Below are 23,210 nucleotides of genomic sequence, written 5' to 3' on the forward strand. Positions count from 1 at the left end.
ACGACATGTTGTAGTTAAACTTTTTGCCAAAATAGTGTTGGGCGTCTGTTGAATGTAGCACAAAAACGACAGGCCGAGACGTTATGGTCTTTGCCTAAGCAAGGTATACAGAGGGAATGGAAATCCTTATGCAGTATTTGCTTCCCACATGAAATGCAATTATTAACTTTGTCTGACATCGGTCTGAGGCAAGAAAAGTTTCCCCAACGGGGTACTTAGCTTTCTAGAAGTCTTCTGTTGAAAAATATTCGTAATCTCAGGAGATGGCCGACCGGCACTTGCGAACTGCTTCTGCTTCGGGCACCGCGCGGCAAGAAAGACTGAAGAAAATGGAGTCAGCTGGTTCTTTTATACCCCTGTCGCAGTGACGTCAGGGAAGAAGCGACGACAACCAACGCTGGACCTAGACTTTGGAATTCGGCCGACCGAGAACCTGCCTGACGGCAGGAGAACCCATCTGTTATGACTGCAGCTGTATGCACAATGAACATTTGGTAGTGCATTGAGCCAGCTATGAATCTGAGGTATCTTCTGCAAGATTGTCTTATTGGGACATGCAGGTATGCCTCTTTTAGGTCCAAAGTTACAAGCAAAGCCTTCTTACCCTGCATGGGCAAAAGTTGCTGCAGAGTCAACATTATGAATTTTGGAACATCCAGAAATGTGTTTAGAACAGACAGGTCCAGTATTGGTCTCCAGGCTTTGTCCTTTCTGGGTACCAAGAAAAGTCTCGAGTAAAAACCTTGTCCCTGCTCTTGCTGTGGTACTCGCTGAATGGCCCTCATGCCCATGAGGGATGACACTTGCTTTTGTGCCTCTGCCCACTGATTGTGTGGCAGGTCTGGCATACCTTTTGCCCTTGGCAGGGTGTGAAAGTGGAACATGTAGCCCTGAGACACTATGTTCAAGACCCATATGTCCTGGGTGATCATGTGCCAATTTCGTTAAAAAAGTGCTAGTTTTTCCCCTAAGGGGGGCTGCCAAGAGATAAGTGCTTTGTGCTGGCAGAGGAAAATCATTGGGACTGTTTCCTGTATGTGGCTCTGATTTGTCTTCTCTGTTTTTGGAGGTAGAAGCCCCCCATTGTTTAGGCCTGTATGAGCCTTGGGGCTGGAATCTGCCTCTGGGGCGTCTGTATCTGCCTCTTTGTGGCCTGTCTGACACTGGAAAGGACCAATTCTTTGTAGGCCAGTTCCTGCTAAATCTGGGTGGCTGTACCTGTAGGAAATCCTTAACTGTCTGCACGGATTTCGCTTTGTCCTCCATTTTCTTCAACACCTTTTCTGCTTTAACACCAAACAAAGTATCATGCTGTAATGTAGCATCTAATAATTTTGCTTTAACATGATCAGGCAGATTCTGTTCCTTTAACCAAGTATGCCGCCTAATGACCGAACCCGTAACAGCGGCCCTGCAAGAGGCCTCCAGAGAATCAAAACCACATTGCAAAGTATGCTTTCCCACTTGTTCAGCTGCATGCAATAAATCCTGCATTTCCTTGTTTTCTGCACATTCAGAATGTGTTAACATTTTCTGTTTAAGCAGTGACATTAAGTATTGCTGATATTTAAGCATATGAAATTGACAATTTAAAGCCCTCACAGCCAAAGTAGCAGAAGTGTAAACCTTTTCCCCCCATCTGTCCAGTGCCCTTGAATCCTTATCAGCGGGGATAGGGTTTTTGCAATGGAAGCCTTGACCCCTTTGGGACCCTGAGAAATAGTTTCTGGGCCAGCAGCAGGGTTTTTATAAAGAAATTTATGTGAATCTGGAACGCTGTAGTATCTGTCTGGCTTAACAGGTGCAGGGGGTAAAGAGTCAGGAGACAGGTCAGACTCTGAAAATACATCATCTACAATGTCTAAAACAGGAGGGATAGCAAGAGGCCTGTGCTGAGGTAGTAAAAGAAAATCTCTGAGCCTTTTCTTAGATTCTGAGTAGTCTTGGCTCTCCCAGTGGAAGTGCTCCCTCATGGTATGCAGGGTTTCATAGGTTCATACTAGGCTATCTGCCCTCGGGCATTTATAAGCCTAGCCAGAGTGTGTTTGGCTTTCGCCACCCATTTTAAATTAATTTTGCTATGCCCTTTTTCGAGGTTAGTATACTGTGCCTCTGTCTAACAGTGACACAGAAGTGATACCCGGGGTAAACCTACTATCTCCCATTCACTCATCAAGATTCCTCTTGAAGAGAGTCAGTGAGGGACTCTGCCTAACCTGGACTGGGATTTTATTCCAGAGTGAAGGGAGCCTCTGGGTTATGAATCTGTCCCTCCAGCATGTCCTATTTATTTCAGTGCTGAGATTCAAGTCTCTCGAGCGTGTAGCTCGATGGGATTTGGATTTTCTGAGGTGCAGCATGTCTATTAATTCCAGGTTGGACATGGCTTTATACATCAGGCACAGATCGACTCTGAGCAGGCGGTATGCCACTGAGTAGAGCTGGAGTTTCTTTAACCGGGCAGCATATGGCATCTGTTTGAGCCCTTTGATCCTCTTGGTGAGGTACTTTTGGGGTCTTTCCAGTTGCTGCAGGTGTCTGGTACGGTACATCCCAAAAAGGGCATTGTACTCTATTATGGGCCTGATGAGGGATGAGTAAAGAGGCACGATGACCTCCCCTGATCTAGATGTGAATCCCTTCATGATTAGGTGGGCTATATAAAATGTTTTTCTAACCACTTTGGCCACATGGTTGTCAAATGAGAGATTGCTATCAACTTGGGTCCCCAATTACTTCTTCCGTACTTAATGGATTACCACCTATGTGGTAATTTGTGGGCACTTTGTTTTTGCCAAAGGGGATGACTATACACTTTTTGGCGTTTAGCTTGAGGCCGTGGCTCTGGCAGCAGTTGTCTGTTTCTATGAGGCCCTTTTCTAGGATGCTTGTGTTGGCTGGAGAGTCTCTTATGGCACCCAGTTTGCAGTCATCTGCGAACTTGGTCAGCCACAGTCCTTCCATGTTAGCCTGTACCTCCGAGAAATATATACCGAACAAGAGAAGTCCCAGGACTGAGCCTTGTGGGACGCGACTTGTAACTGGTTTGGAGTCTGACATGTGAGCCAGTTTGCAACCCATCTAGTGACATAGGGATTTATATTTAAGCTGGTGAGCTTATCTATAATGCCCGAGTGGGGTATTGTATCGAAGGCTTTTGCAAGGTCCAGGTAGGCTGTGTGGACTACCTTCCCCTAGTCAATGGCCTTGGTGAATGTTTGAAAGAAATCGACCAGCTTTAAGAGGCAGGATCTGACCTTAACAAAGCCAAATGGGTAGGATCCAGTGTCTGTAGGTCCCCAATATCTTTATTTATGAGGTCTATGATGATCCTTTCCATAGCTTTGCAGACCAAGCTAGTCAGGCTTATGGGGCGATAGTTTCCAGGATCCGTTGAGGCACCACCTTTGTGGAGGGGGACCACTGTTGCTGTACACCACTCTTTGGGTACATATCCTGTAGTAAGGCTGAGATTGAACAGTAGTTTTATGTTTGGGTTTAGTTCTTCTTGGAGTTCATGTAGGACGCAGCCCGGGACACCGTCTGGTCCCACTGATGCTGTGTTTTTTGCTTTGGAGAGGGCGGCTCTTACCTGAGCATCTGGGATGTCAGGGGGGCAGCACTCTGCTGGGATAGGTATTTGCCCTTTTGGTGGGGAAGGGGGGGGAGTTTGCGCTGAACATGTCAGCTAGGATGCTGGCAATGTCTGTGGGTTCGGTGTATTTTTTGTCATTTTGGACTAATTCTGAGCATATCTGGGAATTCCCACCCAGGTTCCTAACATAACTAAAGAAAGCTCTGTGATTATCCTTAGTGTCCTGTGCAACTTTTCTCTCGAAGCTGGCCTTAGACGATTTTATGAGTGCCCGTAGTTTTTTGCTAATACTGATCAGTGATGCCTTCCTTTTTTGGGATTTTGCTCTATCATGTAGTAGCTTCCTCCTTCTATTGTATAGTTTGTTTATGGCTGGGGTCCACCAGACAGGACGTCTGCCTTTGGAGGATTGGGTCTTGGTTTTATTTGGGATTGCATGATCCATGCATTCCTGAAGGTGTTCACAGAATGCGTTTATAAAGGATTCTGCGGTCTGGGCCGTATTTTCCACAGGCCCGGGGGCTTTGAAGGATTCCACCTCTGTTTTGAGGAGTGTGATATTTGCTTTAGAGAAGTTTTTCACTGTGGTTTTCTGGGCAGGGGCTGGGGTCGGGATGTGAATATCTAGTGAGATTAGTTTATGGTCTGATCTTACCAGTGAGGGATACACTTCTGGTCTGGAGCATAGAGTCCCCATATTGGTGATGATCAGGTCCAGTATGTTTTCCCCACTTGTGGGAGTGGCAACAAGTTGTTCCATAGCATTTGAGTTTATAAATTCTAGGAACCTTTGGGCTAGGGTGTTGGAGCTAGAGTAATGCTCCCAGTCTATGTTAGGGTAGTTGAAGTCACCCAATATAAAGGTGTTTGGAGAGACCTTCATATTTTCCAGTGTTCTCAGGAAGGCCGAGTGGGGTTCCTGGGTTTGCGAGGGTGGTCTGTAGCAGGCTATAAACTGGAAGGCAGTTTTACCCACTGTTAGTTGCACATGGATAGTCTCTGATGCTTCCTGCTGTGCCACCAACCTGGAGGTGTGGGCATCTTTAACGAATATTGATACTCCCCCTCCTTTTGTGGTTCGGTCCAAGTTTTGGGGCCAAAAATCATGGTATGAGGTATAACCTGGTAGTGCTGGGGTGCTCTCGGAAGCCTTGAGCCAGGTTTCTGTTACTGCACAGATATCGATGTTCTCCATTCTAAGGAGAGTTTTGAGTGCGTGCATCTTGAGGTTTAGACTTCTGGCGTTGAGTAGCATTACTCTTAGTTTCTTATCCCTTGTGATACTTATGGAGGTGGGTTTGTCTTTTCAGCCTTGCCTAAAAAAAGGCACTATGGGGGTGGCAAGAGCCTTTGCCAATATCTGAAAGCCTAGGGGTGACAGGTGCAAGCCGTCCCTAGCGAAGCATCGTGGCTTGTCGAGCATGTCATCCCAGGCAGATAGGCATTGGATCCCCTTTGAATGACACCAAAACTTAAGCCAGTTGTTGAAATTGATCATCTTGTCTTCATATTGTGGCATCATTCTTGGTGAGGATTAGATGCTACTCAAGGTCAGGGTCATACCGGCCTGGGCTACATGCTCAGAGAGCTCCTCTATGTCTCTTTTCATGTAGTCCAGGGAGGTACGTCTCAGGTCATTCACATCAGCATGGACAATGACCGAGTCATATTTGTACTTGCCTTGGAGTGACCTGAGTGCTTGTGTTATGTGGTGGATCCTAGCGCCCGACAGGCAGCTCACCGTGACCTTCTCCTTGCTCAGACTGGTGAGCGGGACGTCAGTGTGCCTGACGATAGAGTCACCCATTACAAGTGTATCAGGTGTGTTGTTTAGCCTTAAGGGCTGTGACTGCTCGGCACACTGGCTTTGTGAGCTATGTGTTGCACGTGTTTTGTTTTGGGGTAGCGGTTGCTTGGGTGTCTGCTTTGGAGGTCTCTGCTGCTTAGGCAGATTTTTATTTAGAGCCTCTGAGTATGTTTTTGTGTGTTTATGTGTTTGGTTTGCTGTCGTGGCAGGTCTATGTGAGACTGTAATTGTAGCAAGTGTTGTTTCCTTCTCCTCCTGATTGGTTACGCCAGTACTGAGTTGAGAGAGCTTAGCCTCCAGTTTGGCTATATGGTTGCATCTCTCACATGTGTTGGAATTTGTTGGGAGGAGGAGAGGGTTTGTCTGTGTACATGAGGCAGTTGCAACATTGCCTCAAGATTCCCAGATTCACCAGCTGGACTGAAGAGGAGATTGACAAGTGACCTTTGGACATGCTAGAATAGTATTGGGAATTCCTTTATAATTGAAAAAAAGGGCCAATGGGGAACAAAGTACTCAAGGGAAGTTTGTGAGGGTGTAGTGCTTTTAATTTTTTAGTGCTGACTTATATAATTGCTTTAGTGAGCAAGTGCCAGGCTTAGAGTGGGAATAGGGTGTTTATTATGAGAACTAGATCAGTTCTAAGGGAAAAAGTGAGATTAAGCGGTGCTGCCCAATGCTGCGCTATGCGCAAAATCGCGCAAAGCTGCGCTAAAGCGGGTTTCATACAGGGGGACTTGAAAGAGCTAGAAATTGGCCCAAAACGGCCAAAAGACTACCAGATTCTCCCCAAAAGATTAATCCTCAGGAGGGGTGGCTGAAGGGATAGATTCTTCGTCATCGGAATCCTCATAGGGAGGGAGAGAGTATTCCTGTCCAGAAAAGGAGTCAGAGGAAATGGAAACCTGATCTAAAGATTAATATTCTGTCTCTTGCCTAGGCCTCTTATCAGGAGGGGGATGGGAACTCCTGATCAAAGTAATTAGGTCTTCGGCAATTTTGAGCATCTGTTTTTTAGGCATGGAGGCCTGTCCATGGACTTGCTGCACTTGTTTCTTTGTCTTTAGTGGTGCTTAATCTTTGCCTTAGAAGCTGTAGTCAGTTTTATATATAACTGTGTAGGCCTGAAAACACCCTCAGAAGCTGATGCCTGCTCAGTGGCTCCGGACACATCTGAGGGAATATTTTCCAAGTGTTGAATACCTTGAGTTTCCAGAGGCCGAGTCTGCTCCACGTGGGAGTCGGATGCGGCCTGTGCCTCTGAGGTAGCGGGCGTCAGGGGTTGCGAAAGCGCCTCACTGAGAACCGGCGACTGGCTTAGAAGAAGCCTCATCATCCGTTTTGGACCTCGGATGCCTGTCCTTTTCTTTGCGTTTCTTGTGAATTGCGGTAGTCGGATGGCTATTTGACATCATGTAATTAAATCTTCGGCCAAAGTAATGAAATGCAAAATTGTACCAACGCTTAATAGTGCGTTGGTTAAATCAAGCACAAAAAGTACAGTTGTGTACCTACCATAAATGTAGATGTTCGAGTGTATTCACTGTTGCAGTCATTACACTTGGGTTATCCTGCTGGCAGTCTACTCGCAGTTGGCCAGAGTTCCAAAGTCTAGTTCCGGCGTCTGTTGCTGTCGCTTATTCCCTGACGTCAGTTTGCCAGGGGTATAAAATATGCAACCAACACCATTTTCTTCAGTTTGTCTTGCCCCAGATGTCAGGTGCCCCCAAATAGGAAGGCTGGGAAAAAAATTATGCCAAAAAACATGCATGTAATAAAATAAACATTGCCTTCATCTACAAGCAAATACACCACATAGGTTTTATAGTGTTGAGAAGTACAGAAAGGTCTCAGCAATGAAAAGGTGGATGGTGGGTGGGTAACCTAGACTACAACAGTGAATACACTCGAACATCTACATTTATGGTAGGTACACAACTGTACTATGTTCATCGTGTTTCACTGTTGCAGTCATTACACTTGGGTAGAATCCCAAAGCTGAGGTTGGGTGGCTGGGCCTAAATAGGATTTGGAGAGGCTACCAGGCCCTGCAGAACTGCAGTGGCAAAGCCTGCTCTGGATTTAGAGTAGAGAGGTAAGTTGTAGTGCTTGGTGAAAGTGTGCACCGAACTCCAGGTTGCAGCTTCTAAAATGTCTTTTGTTGGTACTCCTCTGAGAAAGGCTGCTGAAGTGGCTGCTGCTCTGGTAGAATGTGGCCTAATGCCCTTAGGCACTGACTTGCCATGTTGTGCATAGCAGAAGCGAATGCAGTGTCCTATCCATTTTGAAACTGTCTGTTTTGAGATAGGCTTTCCTTGTGATCCTGCAGCATAAGCTACAAACAGTTGCTCAGTTTTTTTGAAAGCTTTTGTTTTGTCCAAGTAGAATCGTAGCTGTCTGTGTATGTCCAAAGTGTGCAGAAGTCTCTCCCCTTTATTCTGGGGATTCAGATAGAAAGTTGGCAAATGAATGGTTTGGTTAAGAGCCACACTGGAAACCACCTTTGGCATAAATGTTGGGTTTGGCTTTAGAGAGACCCTGTCCTGATGGAAAACGATGAAAGGTTCCACTGCCATTAATGCCTGTAACTCTGAGACTCTTCTTGCTGAAGTTATTGCTAGGAGCAGAGCAGTTTTCCATGTTAAGAATTTTATATCAGCTGTATTGGCTGGCTCAAAAGGAGGCAGTGTGAGTTTTTCTAAAACAAAATTGAGGTCCCAAGTAGGTATTGGTGCTCTCCTTAGGGGTCTTATGTTCCTTGCCCCTCTGAGGTACTGCCTTAGTAGTGGATGTGAAAAAATAGGAGGTTCCATATTGTAATGAGCTGAATTGGCAGAGACATGGATCTTAATAGATGAAAAGGATAGGCCTTTGTCCAGCATCTCAGTTAGGTATTGTAAAATCTGAGGTATATTAGGAACAAGTGGTTACAGTCCGTGTGCCTGGTTCCAAGCACAGAATCTCTTCCATTTTTCTGTGTAAGATTTCCTAGTGCTGGGCCTCCTGGCTTCTAAAATGACATCCATAACAGCTTTAGAGAGAGGTGTAGTCTGAGTGACTATGTTATCTGCCATGCAGAAATTGACTGTGTAGAATCTGATTGTTTTGTTTCAGAAGATGAGGGATTTGAGGCAAAGGCCAGGCTGGGCCTTGAGACAAGCTTTTTAGGATTGGGTACCAGGTCTGGTGCAATCAGGATCATTTTTGGCTTCTCTTGTCTGACTTTTAGTAGTACCTTGGGAAGAAGAGGCAGTGGAGGGAAGGCATAAACTGTCAGGGTTTTCCAGCTGAATGAAAGAGTATCCACTTTCCATGCTTGTGGGTGATAAGTTCTTGTGCAGAATTTCTGTAGTTGGCAGTTATGAGGGGAGGCGTCACCATTTCCTTGTTATCGTGCTGAAGACCTGTGGATTTAGTTTCCATTCGTGTGGATCCATGAGATTTCTGCTTAGTTCGTCGGCCAGTGTATTTTTTCTTTCCTGGCAGGAATTGTGCCTGCAGATGTACTTGATAGGTCAGTGCTGTGTTCCACAAAGTCATGGCTTGCCTGCAGAGGGTGTATGAATGTGTGCCCCCTTGCTTATGTACCACATAACTGTGGTGTTGTCCGTCTTTAGTAATCATTGTCCTGGATGTAGTAGATCCTTGAAGGCTTTCAGGGCATTCTGTATAGCTAGCATCTCTTTTTGATTGATGTGAAGATGCATTTGTTCCTTGGGCCACGTGCCCTGAATACATTTCCCTGCCATGTGTGCCCCCCAGGCATAATTCGATGCATCCGTTGTTATTGTCTGCCTGGCTGTGGGTAAGGTGAAAGGCTGTCCCTTGTTGTGGTGACAGGCCTGGGACCACCATCGAAACGCCTGTTGTAGACAGGGAATTATAGTAACTATTGTTTCCAGGCTGTGGCAGTGTTGAGTCCAGACACTTTTTAGATACCATTGTAGTTTCCTCATATGCAGTCTTGCATATGGAATTAGTAGAATGCAGGATGCCATGAAGCCCAGGGTCTGCAGAATTTTTCTTGCAGGGAGCTGGGTCTTTGTTGCCATCATTTGAAAGTAATGAGTCAGTTGCCTTTGTTTGTCTGGCGTGAGATAAGCCATCTGGGCAATTGCATTTAAGCTTGCACCCAGGAATATTATCTCTTGAGAGGGCACTAGTTTTGATTTCTTTTCCTTTACTGTGTACCCTAGGCAAATTAGTAATCTTTTTACAAACGCCAGATGTTTTAGAAGAAAGTCCTTGCTCTCTGCTTGAATAAGGCAGTCGTCCAAGTAGGGGTATTTTTGAATTCCTCTGTCTGCAAAATGCTGCAATTACTGGTGCCAGGCATTTTTTGAAGACCCTTGGCGCAGTAGATAAGCCAAAGGGCAGTGCAGAGAATTGGCAATGCTTTCAGCCAGCTATGAATCTGAGGTATCTTCTGCAAGATTGTCTGATTGGGACATGCAGGTATGCCTCCTTGAGGTCCAAAGTAACTAGCCAAGCCTTCTTGCCCAGCATGGGTAGAAGTTGCTGCAGTGTTAACATTTTGAATTTTGGAACATCCAGGAAAGTATTTAGAGTTGACAAGTTCAGTATTGGTCTCCAGGCTTTGTCCTTTCTGGGTACCAGAAAAAGTCTTGAGTAAAATCCTTGTCCCTGTTCTTGCTGTGGTACTCTTTGAATAGCTCCCATGTCCATGTGAGCAGCAATTTCCTTTTGTGCCTCTGTCCATTGGTTTTGTGGCAGGTCCGGCATACCTTTTGATTCTGGAAAGGTGTGAAAGTGGAACTTGTAACCCTGAGAAACTATATTCAGTACCCATTTGTCCTGGGTGATTATGTGCCAATTTTGTGCGAAAAGTGTTAGCTTTCCCCCTAGGGGTGCTGCCAAAAAGTAAGTGCTTGGCCTTTGTAGAGGAAAGTCATTGGGACTGTTTCCTGTAAGGTTGTGATTTGTCTTCTCCTCCTTTGGGGGCAGAAGCACCCCATTGTTTAGGTCTGTAGGAGCCTTGGGGCTGAGATCTGCCTCTTGGGCACCTGTATCTGCCTCTTTGCAGCCTGTCCGACACCTGAAAGGACCAATTTTTTGAAGGCCAGTTTCTACTAAACCTAGGCGGTTGAACCTGTAAGAAATCCTTTACTGTCTGCATAGATTTTGCCTTATCCTCCATTTTCTTTAACACCTCTTCTGCCTTAACACCAAACAAAGTATTATGCTGTAGTGGAGCATCTAGTAATTTTACTTTAACTTGTTCAGGTAAACTTTGTTCTTTCAACCAAGCATGCCTTCGAATAACAGAGCCTGTAACTGCGGCTCTGCAAGAAGCCTCTAATGAATCAAAACCACATTGCAGAGTAGGTTTTCCCACTTGTTCAGCTGCATGCAATAATTCCTGCATTTCCTTATTGTCAGGATTTTCTGAATTTGTAAGCATTTTCTGTTTTAATAAAGACATGAGGTACTGTTGATATTTAAGCGTGTGAAACTGGCAGTTTAATATCCTTACAGCTAAAGTAGCAGAAGTGTAATTTTTTCCCCCCATCTATCCAGAGCTCTAGAATCCCTATCAGAGGGGACAGGGTTTTTTGCATTGGAAGCCTTAACCCCTTTGGGACCCTGAGAAATTGTTTCTGGGTCAGCAACAGGGTTTTTATAAAGAAATTTATGAGAGTCAGGGACCCTGTAATACCTGTCTGGCTTGACTGGTGCAGGGAGTAAAGAATCAGGAGACAGACTGGATTCAAAGGACACATCATCAACAATATCAAGCGCAGGGGGGATAGCCAGGGCCCTGTGCTGGGGCAGTAAAATAAAGTCTCTAAGCCTTTTCTTGGATTCTGAATAATCCTGGCTCTCCCAGTGGAAATGCTCCCTCATGGTGTGTAGAGTTTCCCCAAAAGAATAATCCTCAGGTGGAGAGGCTGAAGGTGTAGATTCGTCAGCATCAGAGTCCTCATAGGGAGGGTGAGAATAGCCCTGATCTGAAGAAGAATCAGAGGAAATAGAAACCTGGTCAGAGGAATCATAGTCAGTATCTTGCCTAGGCCTTTTGTCAGGAGGGGATGGGAACCCCTAATCAAAGTAATTAAGTCTTCGGCCATTTTAAGCATCTGTTTCTTTGGCATGGATGACTGTCCAGGAGAATTCTGTACTTGTTTCCTTGTCCTTAATGGTGTCTTTGACTGTACCTTGGCTGCTGCAGAGGACTTAATAGTAAGCTGTGAAGATCTGAAAACACCCTCAGAAGCAAATGCCTGCTCAGCGGCTCCGGACCCATCTGAAGGAATAGTTTCCGTAGGCCCAATATCTTGAGTATCCAGAGACCTAGTTGTCTCCACGTGGGAGTCGGATACGGCTTGTGGCTCGGAGGTAGCAGGTGTCAGGGGCTGTGAAAGTGCCACACTGAGAACCGGCGAACTGGCGACTGGCCTAGAACGTCGTCTGTTTTGGACCTTGGATGTCTGTCCTTCTCTCTGTCTTTGCACTTTTTGTGAATTCCAGTCATTGGTTGTTCCGATGGCATTATATAGTTAAACCTTCGGCCAAAATAATGTAAAGCAAAATCAAACCGACGTTTAATAGTGTGTTTGTTGAATCTAGCACAAAACAGACAACTAGTAACGTCATGGTCAGGGCCTAGGCAAGGAATACAGTAAGAGTGAAAGTCCTTATGAGGTATTTGCTTCCCACAAGAAATACAATTGCTAACATTTACTGACATTGGTCTGGAGCAAGAAAAAGTTTGCCCAACGGGGTACTTAGCTTTACTGAAGACTTCAGTTCTGAAACTCTGTTTTGAAAATCTCAGGAGTCGGCCAACCAGCACTTGCGAACTGCTTTTGCTTCAGGCACCTCGCGGCAAGAAAGACTGAAGAAAATGGCGTCGGCTGCATCTTTTATACCCCTACCCCTCTGACGTCAGGGAAGAGATGACAGTAACAGACGCCGGATCAAGTCTTTGGAATTCAGGCCGACTGCGAGTAGCCTGCCAGCACGATAACCCAAGAGTAATGATTGCAACAGGAAAACACAATGAACATCTAAAGATGCGTTTCCCGTACCTGTCCATCATCCTAGAGTCTCTGTTAGGAGGATGGACAGAAGAAGAGGTTTCTGACATCTCTTTCGTGGTGGCTGCTGCCGCCACCACCATGGCATCAACGGGAACTCCCTTATTAAGAAAAGACCTGTCTTGGGGGGGGGTGATAAATTTGTTGGGTCTCCGAGGGTCCGGGTCCATGGAATCAGGAGACTCCCATGCCCTTCGAGCGACCAAATCCATTAATTCGTCAAAGGGCAGAGAAACCCAGGATGTGGAAGGTTGAGACCCAAAGGCCTTCAGGAACACCGACTCATCCTCAGTAGGCGTAAGGGACTGCCAGTCACCCCTCTGCCTTAGTATTTCCAATACGTCTGCAAACGAGACATCCTCTGAGGGGGACCATGGGGACCCTTCTGATCCCTCTAAATCAGTGTCTGATGTTAAGGATTTCTGAGGGGAATCCAAATGCCTCCTCTTGCACACTCTTCCTACGGACCTCATCAGTGGGGGCATCTGGGGATGTCTCCGTAGAGCAGGGGTCACCCGATGGGGTCACCTGAGGCTCTGGGTCTCGATGCTTGGTAGGAACCTGTAATGTAGAGACAGAACACGGCCCTTTAGGGGAGGAAGAGGAAAGATCCGAAGAGGTAAAGGTCTTTGCAGACATGACCCTCCTCATGGCATCGAAGGCACCAGTGTCTCAGCACAAGGAGTCCGCTGGTTCTGAGGAAGATGGCAATCTCCTCGGGGCCAAAGCCATCTGCACCAAAGCTCCGAGAGGGAATGTCGGAACCGAAGCCTCGGTTTGACTCTCCCCACCGGAACCAACAAGAGTGTTGGCTCCGATATTCTTTGATCGGAACTTAAGAAATCAAGGTCAATGGGGCTGAGGGCACTGAAACTGGCCTCGGCTCCGTGGGTTCCACAACTATCAGATCTTCTCTTTCCGGCTCCGAAGGCTCGACTAGCCTTGGAGAAGGAGTAAAACTCTTAACAGGGAGGGTCGCAAGCTTCCAAGTCAGTTGAGACGAAGCCGAAAGTAATTTGGCCAGAGCCGGGTTCTCCAAGAGTCTCTGCACCACGCAGTCTACATCGATGTCCGAAAGTGTCCTGGAAGAATGGGTCGAAGGAGCCGAAGAAGCCACCGACCTAAGGATTGGAGACTTCAACACTTCAGACACCAGTTCCAACACTGGGATTTGGCTCCGAGATATGAGTTGGGTGCACGGCTCCAAAGACTGAGGAGCCGGTGACCGAGTCTTCCCAGAGGGGCTCGGAGACTAGGACCTAGGCTCAGAGGACACCTTTGAAGATTTTGACCCCTTCGAGGTCTTGGAGGTCTGGTCAGTCTTGTCCAATGCTTCCTGAAAGTCTGGCTTCAACAGCCCTCTATCCACAAACTTCCTTCACCTTTCTAACATAACCTTGCCACTGAAGGAGTGGCAGATAGAGCAATCCTCTTGTAAATGTACTGGCCCAAAGCAATACACACAAGAAACAGGATTATCAGTAATGGACATTTTCTGCCCAGAGGTACACTTCTTAAACCCCGACTTCTGTTTTTCAGACATGACAAAAATCAAAACACAAATTATCAGATCCCTGATAATATATATCTAAATAACAGAATTATCAGATAAACAACTCTAGAAAGTTCAGATCCCTGAAGAACAATCTAATAAGAGTAAAGTAATATATACATATATAGACAAATTATAACACCAGTATGTTCAGATCCTAAAGAAACAGTCTAATTATGCACTCTATGTGACAAACAACAATGGGATAGGGAAACAACCTGACAGAGCCCTGTCAAGTAAAACGCCAACTAAAGGATGGCCAAAGGCCTTTGAAAAAAAAAAATAAAAAACAAATATAACACTGCAGTTAACTCACTGAAAAAAAAAACAAATAGCTGAAATATATCTAAAGAACAGTATTATCAGACCCCTGATAAACTATAGATATATATATAAAATTTGCCCAAAGACTGGTCCGAGCTTCTCTGAAAATCGTGCGAGCCGTTGCAGCGGCAAACTAGATCTGGAGTTGGTAAGAGAGCATGATGGGATACTGCGCCTCGAGCTACTCAAAGATCTTGAGCTTGGAAAGCGGCCGACTTGGAGCCGATGGATCGGCTCCATACCCACCTGTAAGAACAAACGGCGAGATGGAACTTCACATTCTAGCTTTTTTGCAACACAAATAGGTGGAGGATCACAAAGTTGTTGTACAGAGATGGCTTCCACTCCACAAAAGTAAAGTACTTCTTCTTCTATTCAAATGTAATTAGGATGGATGGTTGGGAAAACCACAAATTCATCACAATGTAGAACTGACGTCCCTCATGGATAGGGAAGTACATTTCCCAACATATCCTTGTTCTGTGCACCTTTGGGTTTTTCATAAGCAAAATATAAAACTTATGGGAATGTTGGGCTAAGCCTCTTAAGATACTCGCAGATCTATAGCCCAATAACTATGAACCTATGAAAAGATTAAGCAAGAGTATTCAAAATGAGCAAAAGTATTCAAAATGAGAAGTTTTTAAATACAATGAGGAATTTATTCCATTCTACATTATTTCAGTCAAGAGTTATGTACATTTATTTATGGTTGTAAGCTTTTCACACTGTCCTCCAACTGCTGTTTAACTGCTTTAAGGCATCTAAAAGGATTTCTACATTATCTTCTGGTTAACTAGTGTTGGCAGTACTTCATTAAACGGATAGAAAAAAAATACTAGACCATTGTATGCATTTCTTAAAGTGTCCCTTTTCAGGGCTGACCTAGGAGCAGTAACTGCTAACTGACTTGCTCAGCATTCATACAGTAGACAAACAGAGGTGGTAGGAGTCAAACTCTGAACCACTGACTACAGAAAGCAGTTCATTAACAGTTCAGAGCCATAATTCTCTGTACTAATTGCCAAAATCTTTCTGTGTAATCAAGCTGTCAATTCTTCCAACCTGTTTTTTTTTTTTTTTTAGTTTTTTAATGTATAGTCCTTCCACACCCACCCATTGTGGGACAAAACATAGACACCTCTGCTGTTGATCCATCAGTTTGAACTTCCTTAACATCTACTTATACAAGATATAGTATAAATCCTGGAATCATACTGCTCCTACAAAAGCAAAATGGAGGAGTGAAACTCACTGAAAAACACATGCACTAAAGTGTAGGTAACAAGTGCCCCAGTACTCTAAACACAAAGTCAACAGTTGCTTTATTTAGTGTACATTACTATTTATTATACTTCATTGCAGTACAATATTACACATTTTTCTATTTGTTATTTAGTCAAAAACGTGGCTTCATTTACACTTCCCATTTTATACAGTTTTACTGTATGTTACTTAAGCAAAGCTACAGGAATCATGAACAAAATGTTATGACTATTTACCGTAAAACTAATCTGTGAATAGGGTTCTGGCTGCAGAGCTGCTATAGTTTGTGCTGCAAACATCACGTACAACCATCAGGACAACTTGCTGCACAGAACTTTACCAAATTAAAAATCACAGCCTACAAGCCCACAGTCCACCACTTCTTCTGGTCTTTGATCACATAGCATGCTTTGGGGAAACTGAAGATAAACGGAGTAGCTGGAGACAACCCATTCACAGAGTGGAAGTACATGCATATTTCCACACAACAGTGAATGGAAGTCAGAGTGAAGCTCAGCCCTAGAACGGTGCTGCCAAGATAAAATCCTTAGCACAAACCTTCTAGGTGGCTGTCTTAACGAAATATGATCGCTTAACCTGTGTTTTTATACTAAATAAAGACTTTCGTTTTGACTACAACAGTGGTGATTTTTCCATCGTGGTGAAACCTTCTGTATATTTTGTTCATCATGACCCTGATCATTGTGGTTCTAAAGAAAGACTTAGCCATTTAGGTAACATCAGTATGCAACACCTGGCAAAGGTGTTCAGGGAACACCAATGAATTGTTACACAAATTATCATTTACAGAAATCCTAACTCATTCCCTTCAGTGGAGCTGTGGAAGTTTGCACTGTAACTTCCAGTGGGTGGACCCTAAGCTTTTTGATATTTCAAACAAATATTCATATCTCTGGAACCACAGGGGTTACTAAAGAAGTGCAAATTTCAAACTCTTCAGCAAAAACTATTTTATAGTGGTAGTATTATTTAGGTTCTAGGCCTTAAACTGGATATTATAAAAGTCACAGTGAACACAGTAAATACCAAGTTTGTAATATTTTGTAAACAGCTTAACAATATCTTAACAAATACGCGAGATACCCTCATATGTCATCAACATTTTGATCATTTAGTGGAGAGCTTTCATATAAGGCTAGGCAGTTCCATTTGTACTACTTGGTTGCTGAGATCTTTAGAAAAATGTGACATTTACAACAATATTAACTATTTTTCGTATAATATTCATTTATATCTGTTTACCTGCACTAGACAGAGGTCTGTTTGCCATTGGGTAAGCTTTAAGATGAAATCTTAAAATTCCTTGTATGTAGTGTGGTTTTGGAATTATTAAAGCAAATATGAACAAATGTTTGATGCCTGGAGGCATCAGTAGGATGCAACTGCAGAAGCAGCTGGGCAGGTGTCACTTGACTGCAATGAGGACTGCAATGAGCTAAAGAATACAACACATGTTGAGACAGCTTGGTAGACTGCGATTCTGGAGCAGCCTGTTTAGTCCAAAATTTGTTCTAACAAAAAGCAAACAAATTGGACGGCTACTTAAAAAAAAGATGTTTACTGCCCTCAAAACCTCTAGCAAAAGGAACAAACAACTGGTCATTCTTCCCCTGGGATTTGGTTCTGCCAATAGAATACTCGAGCTGCCCAAGTATACCAGTCAGTGAAGCATTCTCCTCAATTCCGTAAATGAACAGAATGGCTTTGTTTACATAGATTTTCTGGTGACCCAAGATCTCAAAGACACACTTGTCGTGTCGTCGTCGTGTTCTTTCGGCTTTTCCCAGTTAGGGGTCGCCACAGCGGAACTCCTGTCCTCTAATGATTGGTAGTTGATTTTTACGTGCCGAGTTACCAGACCCGACGCACAACCTTCAACTAAGGTACGCCCATTCACGCATGTGATACACTAACATGCAAAAATCTCTTTTTGGATGTTTCATTATGTAACTTTGCAACAAAGAAACTTTCATGTCAGAGTTTACTACTACAGGAAATAAAATCCTACAAGACAACTTCAGCTCAAGTGTCCCAGGCCAGAACCGGATCCCAGATGAAAGGCTACAGAAGAAAGGCCGTCCTTCGAAAGGCTTCACAGTCTTCAAGTCAAGTCAAAGATAAGTCTTAGCTAACATCAGCATTAAAAATGGCTGCCAAATAAACATTAATGAAGAATGACTAAGCCCAGTATTAGTTTTCTGAAAGACTATTTGACAAATCCCGTGGCAGGAGCAAGAAAAGAAATCCATATTTGGGGAAGCAGCCAACATGAAAACGTCTTCCATTTAAAAAAAAAAAAAATTAGAAAACTATTTTTGTAATTTTTTTAATCCGAATTGTGACATCACCCAACCAGTGCCCCACATCCATGCTGGGTATACCAGCTCATCTTCTTACCTGTCTAGACTTACCCCAGCATTGGTGGGGCCAGTCATGAATCCTAAAAGTGTCCTGGGGGCTCGGCCAGCTCCACTTTTGTCCTGTTGTTTTTTTTCCCCCTCTCTCCTCATTTTATGCCCTACCTACTCCCTGCCCTGCCTCCTGCACTCAATCATGTCCAAGGGCAGCTTCCCTCCTTGGATCACATTGACTAGCACCCTCCCACCTGGGACGGGCATATCCATCCCTCCCTATCACTATTTCAATTGTCTTGGACACTTACAAAATCCAAGTTGATTGGTCCGTACTCAGGAGTTTTTCTCTCTCTATGCCACTGAAACAATCAAAGACAGACCATTTTTATCTGTACATCTAAGAGAAATACTGAAAAGACAATAGAAAAAGTACCTGGTCAAGAAAAAAAAAACACGATGTGACTAATACAGCACATACATAAAAGTAATTCAATGCCTTTAAGATAGTATAGAGAACAAAAATACATTTTTGTCACTACAATCTATACTCTTGGACTCTTTGATGGGGGGGGGGGGATGAAAGGCTGCAGCCTGAGGAAAAAAAGTTAACTTCGATGCACTTGGTGAAAAGTACAAAACTGCTGTACTAAATCTTGAATTGAGACAGAAGCTCAGCAACCATTCAAACAAACTGTCTTTACACTGTCTCACAATATAAGGCTGGCAACAGAAGAGATAGAGGTAGAGTTTAACAGCAGGTGAAGGGGGGGGGGGGCAGCTCTCTTTGGCACAGTCAATTTCTGGAGACATTTTCAACTGGCAGCTAGCACTTAGGAATAATCATCTTCCCCTAGGTCACATCTGGTTAGAACTGGTGAGTGCATTAGCAGTGTTTACCAAAAAATGCAGCACAATGCATGCCAGTTAAACACACCTTTATCATCATTTGTTTAGAACTAAAACACTCATAAGTACAAAACTTAGCAGGCCACTAAAATTATGTAGTTCCAAGGTAAGAAGGAAAATATTACAAGCTATTTGCTCAGTGGGGATTGCTAATGAAAGGAGACAAATGTCTAAGGCCTCAACAAAAGACTATGTTTAATACTGCTGGAAAAAGTAAAAATGACATATATGAATGTCCTGAGAATAAAAAAAAATTAGCAGGTATTGTGTTCTTGGGTGCATTTTCCTCCAAAAGGTTTAATGTCAGTACAGCTCTTTTGATTTTGGATGTTTTTAAAAGTTGGGTCTTCTGCTTAACTTACATGGGTAAACCCCTGTGCAGTTATAAACCCAGGAATACAGAAAGTGTGAAGTAATTCTGTATTTAAAATGAAAGATAATTCAATCTTTGAACAAATTATTCAGTAAAGACACTTAGTCTAGTTTAATATAGTTCATTGAGATCTGGGTGTCAATAAGGACCTCCTCATTTTACACACACAACACACACTGCATTTGCCTGATTATTTGCCTGACTAAAAAGTGTTTTGTGGCAAGGGAAACAACAGACCCAGTTTCAGCAGAGAACTTGGCGGGGGTATGAATGTTTTGGGACACAAATGTTATTAATGTGTTGTAGATGCTAGTCATTTTCCATTTTGTAAATTAAATCACAACCAAAGCAGTTTCATAGGAGTCTACCCATGTTAATCCCAAGTATCCCCATTTGTTCTTTTTCGGTTGTTCACAGAATTCATTTATTAGCAGAGTAGGTCTGTGATCAACACCAGCTACCCCAGTCCATGAGGGACAAGAGACACCACTCCAAGGGCAAATTTGTTATCACCCATCCAATTATCTAGGTTGCATCTGAATAGGTGAGGAGCTTCATTTTACGTGAACAGAAGCCTACGCCAGAGAAGCAGCTGTCTCTGGGAGACATACGTCTCTCAAGCATGTTCTGTTAATGTCACAAGCTAGGCTGAGATCCCTAGAGCGAGTTACTCTTCTGCTATTAGACTTGCGGCTGTGCAGTATTTCCATTAGGGCAGGGTTGGCGATTGCCTTATCGGCCAAGCACAAGTTACCTCTCAGCAGCCTACAAGATACAGAGTAAAGTCACAGGGCATTCAGCCTATCCACATAGGTCATAGTTTGGAGTCACTGTTTTTCTTAGAGAGAAACCTCTGAGGTCCCACAGTGTGTGTGTGTGTACCATCAGCGATTCCACTGCAGTTGGTGTTACTCGCTTTTTGGTGTTTCTGCATCAGAAGAGTTGGAATATATAAGTATGGGGGGGGGGGATATTTACCCACACGTGGGTGGTATAAAGGAAGTTTATTTTTTTTTTAACTGTTCTCTAGGCAGATACTGTTTAATGTATCTTTGGTGGTATTTTTTTTTGCTTTGTAGGTTTGTATGATCACACGTACAGGCATGCACTGTGTTTTGTTCACTGTTTTGAGGTTTACTATTAATTCTAGTCAACCATAGATGATATAAGCATTCATATACATATATACACACACACGGGATACATATGTGTATGTATGTACATATACATGCACAGACATTTGAATGATATACATACACACAGAGTATACTTGTACAACACAAATACACAGTACTTCATGTGTGTACATACACACACACATATATATATATATATATATATATATATATATATATATATATATATACGAAATGTATATTATAAATTATACGCACACACAAAATATATATGAATAAGTTTCAAAACTTCTGCAAATGGTCGAGACCACAAGATTGAAGTTTTGGAACTCTGAAGTTGTAATAAAAAAATAAAAAAATAAATAAAATTTTTATGTTTTTGCAGGGGGGAAAAGTCCTCCTGCACCCCCCACACCCCCTGCTAAACAAATATATCAACTCCAAGATCACACTACCGTGAGGAAAATGGTAAAATTTCCTGTTACGCACTGTACAGTGAGCTCTACTCAAAAGGCTTGAAGTTCTGGAAACTTCGATATTGTGATCTTGACCATTTACAGTTGGAAATTTTGAAATGTAAAGCTTGTGAAGGGAATATATATATATATATATATATATATATATATATATATATATATATATATATACATACATACACACACACACACACACACACACACACACACACACACACACACACATGGAATACACATATGTACACACAGAATACATATATGGAATAATGTTAAAAGACCATATGCAACTATCACCTGTAATGCAAGCTGATAGTTTTCTGTAGGTTGGTGAAAAAAAAACACTGAATGGCTTGTCTGCCTTAGAAGGAACTACCTTGCTATGTAACATTTACAACTGCATAGTGATGGAAATGCACACCTATTTGCATTACTAGCCACTAGGGGGTTCTTCACAGTTTGAAAATGTACCAAAGATAGAATAGTACAAACCATTAAAATGAATACCTAGTAAGATCAACCATCTATGAATATGAACAAAATTACCTTCTTTAAATGGCTCACTTGCACACTTGTTTTTAATATGTATCTACACATCAGACGATGGCCCTGAGTTGGACAAAATGCTAACTTTTCAAAAGTTAACTTGTACAGTATGACCAACATGGTACAATACTGACTAAACTTATGTCTCGGGTAATGCACAGACACAGTGGTCACTTGGGTCAAACTTATTTATCAAACCCAGTGATAAAAAATAATAATCCACTTAGAAAGAACTGAAGATGGTAGTGATACACACAGCCAATTGCAAAATATGTAATATTTTTAGAAGTGAAATACAACTGCAAACAAATCCACTACAAGCAGACTTCAGACTAACATTTGTTATCTGCTGATATATCACCAATGAATAGCTCTCCAGACTATGTCAACATGGATGACTACAGAAAAAAAAAATTATATATGGAAGATCATCACTTTATACCTGTAGAAGTCACTCTCTGGATCACTGTGTTGAAGCTGAAATGGCAGTCTCGGAACTTTGCTATCCAATGGGAGAAGATCATCTGGAACAGGAGGAGAAACAGGACGAGGAAGGGGAAACAGAGACTCATTCTCTTCAGTTTTAACTCCCTCTGCTGGGGGAGGTGTTTGATTCTGGGCAGCATAAATAAGACTCCTTAGGCGCCTGTTATATTGGATAAGCTGAATGGTATGTAGAGTGAGGCTGCAAGGCTCTGACGGGATGTCCAACATAGTAGTGGGTCGGGGCTTGTTTGCTGATGGCTGATGCAAAGGTGGATCCTGGACCTCAACTGTCCGAAATTCTCGCTGCAGCAAGTCAAAAGAACTTCGACTGGCTTGGCTAGCAGAAACAGGAATCTCACCCCAATATTTCATCATTGCTATAGCAAGGTATACAGTCACTTCCCCAGCTGAAAATCTGAGAAAGAAAATGGTACCAACAAGACAGCTGGGTTCAAGTACAAAATAATCAGTTCAAAGGAATCAGCTTGAAATGATGCACAAAATGATCAAAAGAATCTCAGTTCAAATATCTATGGAGAAGAGGCTTCCACTTGCACTGCTAAACCTTAAATCTTGCAGCTTGTAAATGAAGTGCTAAATGTCATCAGGCTCTAAAAGAAACAAAAAAACATGTAAAAGGTCAATTAAAGTGTAATCAGAATTTTTTTCCAACATTTCTGCTGTACCAAATTAATTAACACCATTGCTACATTACCTATTCTAACCATATTGCACCTTTTCTTTTCTCCTTGCAAACAAGCCCATAATCCTGACATTAATCCATTCCACTCCTTCTCTTATCCTCTGATAAATCATACCCTTACCAATCCTCTCCCATTCATTCCCCACCATTCTAAATTAAACTACACTTTAAAAACATGTTCACGTCCGCTTAGAGATCACTATTCACTTAGAAACGCCCAAAACAGTCTCACACTTTCCAGGCCAAGATTCAACAAGCAACAGGAGAAAAACCCTTTTTAAAATCACACCTTAGCGAGCTTTAAAAAAAAAAAAATCACTGACAAAATTTCTTCATGAAGGTGCCAAATTGCTTGCGCTCCTGCGATACTGGCAAAGGCTTAGTACCATCAAACCCATTCCTTCAATTAAAAAAAGGATTATTTTTGTCTACCTATTGAACTGTATCTACTTCTTATAAAGTGCATATCTCTAACTCCTCTGTACATATTGTATGTACACGTGTGTATTCTATTAATGCCCATACTTAATGCATATAAAATGAAAACATTTACCCATATCTTACCCAGTTCCTTGTTAACAATGTAAAATTATTTTTCTCATTTGCTATG

The 23,210-nt window shown here is 42.9% G+C and overlaps 1 protein-coding gene across 1 annotated transcript in view; it reads right to left on the bottom strand.

Annotated features, from left to right (window-relative positions):
- The window catches only part of SUPT7L (SPT7 like, STAGA complex subunit gamma), a 562,956-nt gene extending 540,448 nt beyond the window's left edge, over positions 1-22,508 (bottom strand). The window contains exon 1 of the mRNA XM_044085093.1: positions 21,854-22,508. Coding sequence (XP_043941028.1) covers positions 21,854-22,272 — 419 coding nt within the window. The 5' untranslated portion in view covers positions 22,273-22,508. The remainder of the gene's footprint in view (positions 1-21,853) is intronic.
- Positions 22,509-23,210: the final 702 nt, after the last annotated feature.

Source organism: Protopterus annectens, chromosome 1.part1 (genome assembly GCF_019279795.1).
Source record: "Protopterus annectens isolate FY-2018-M chromosome 1.part1, PAN1.0, whole genome shotgun sequence".
Taxonomy (NCBI): Eukaryota; Metazoa; Chordata; order Ceratodontiformes; family Protopteridae; genus Protopterus; species Protopterus annectens.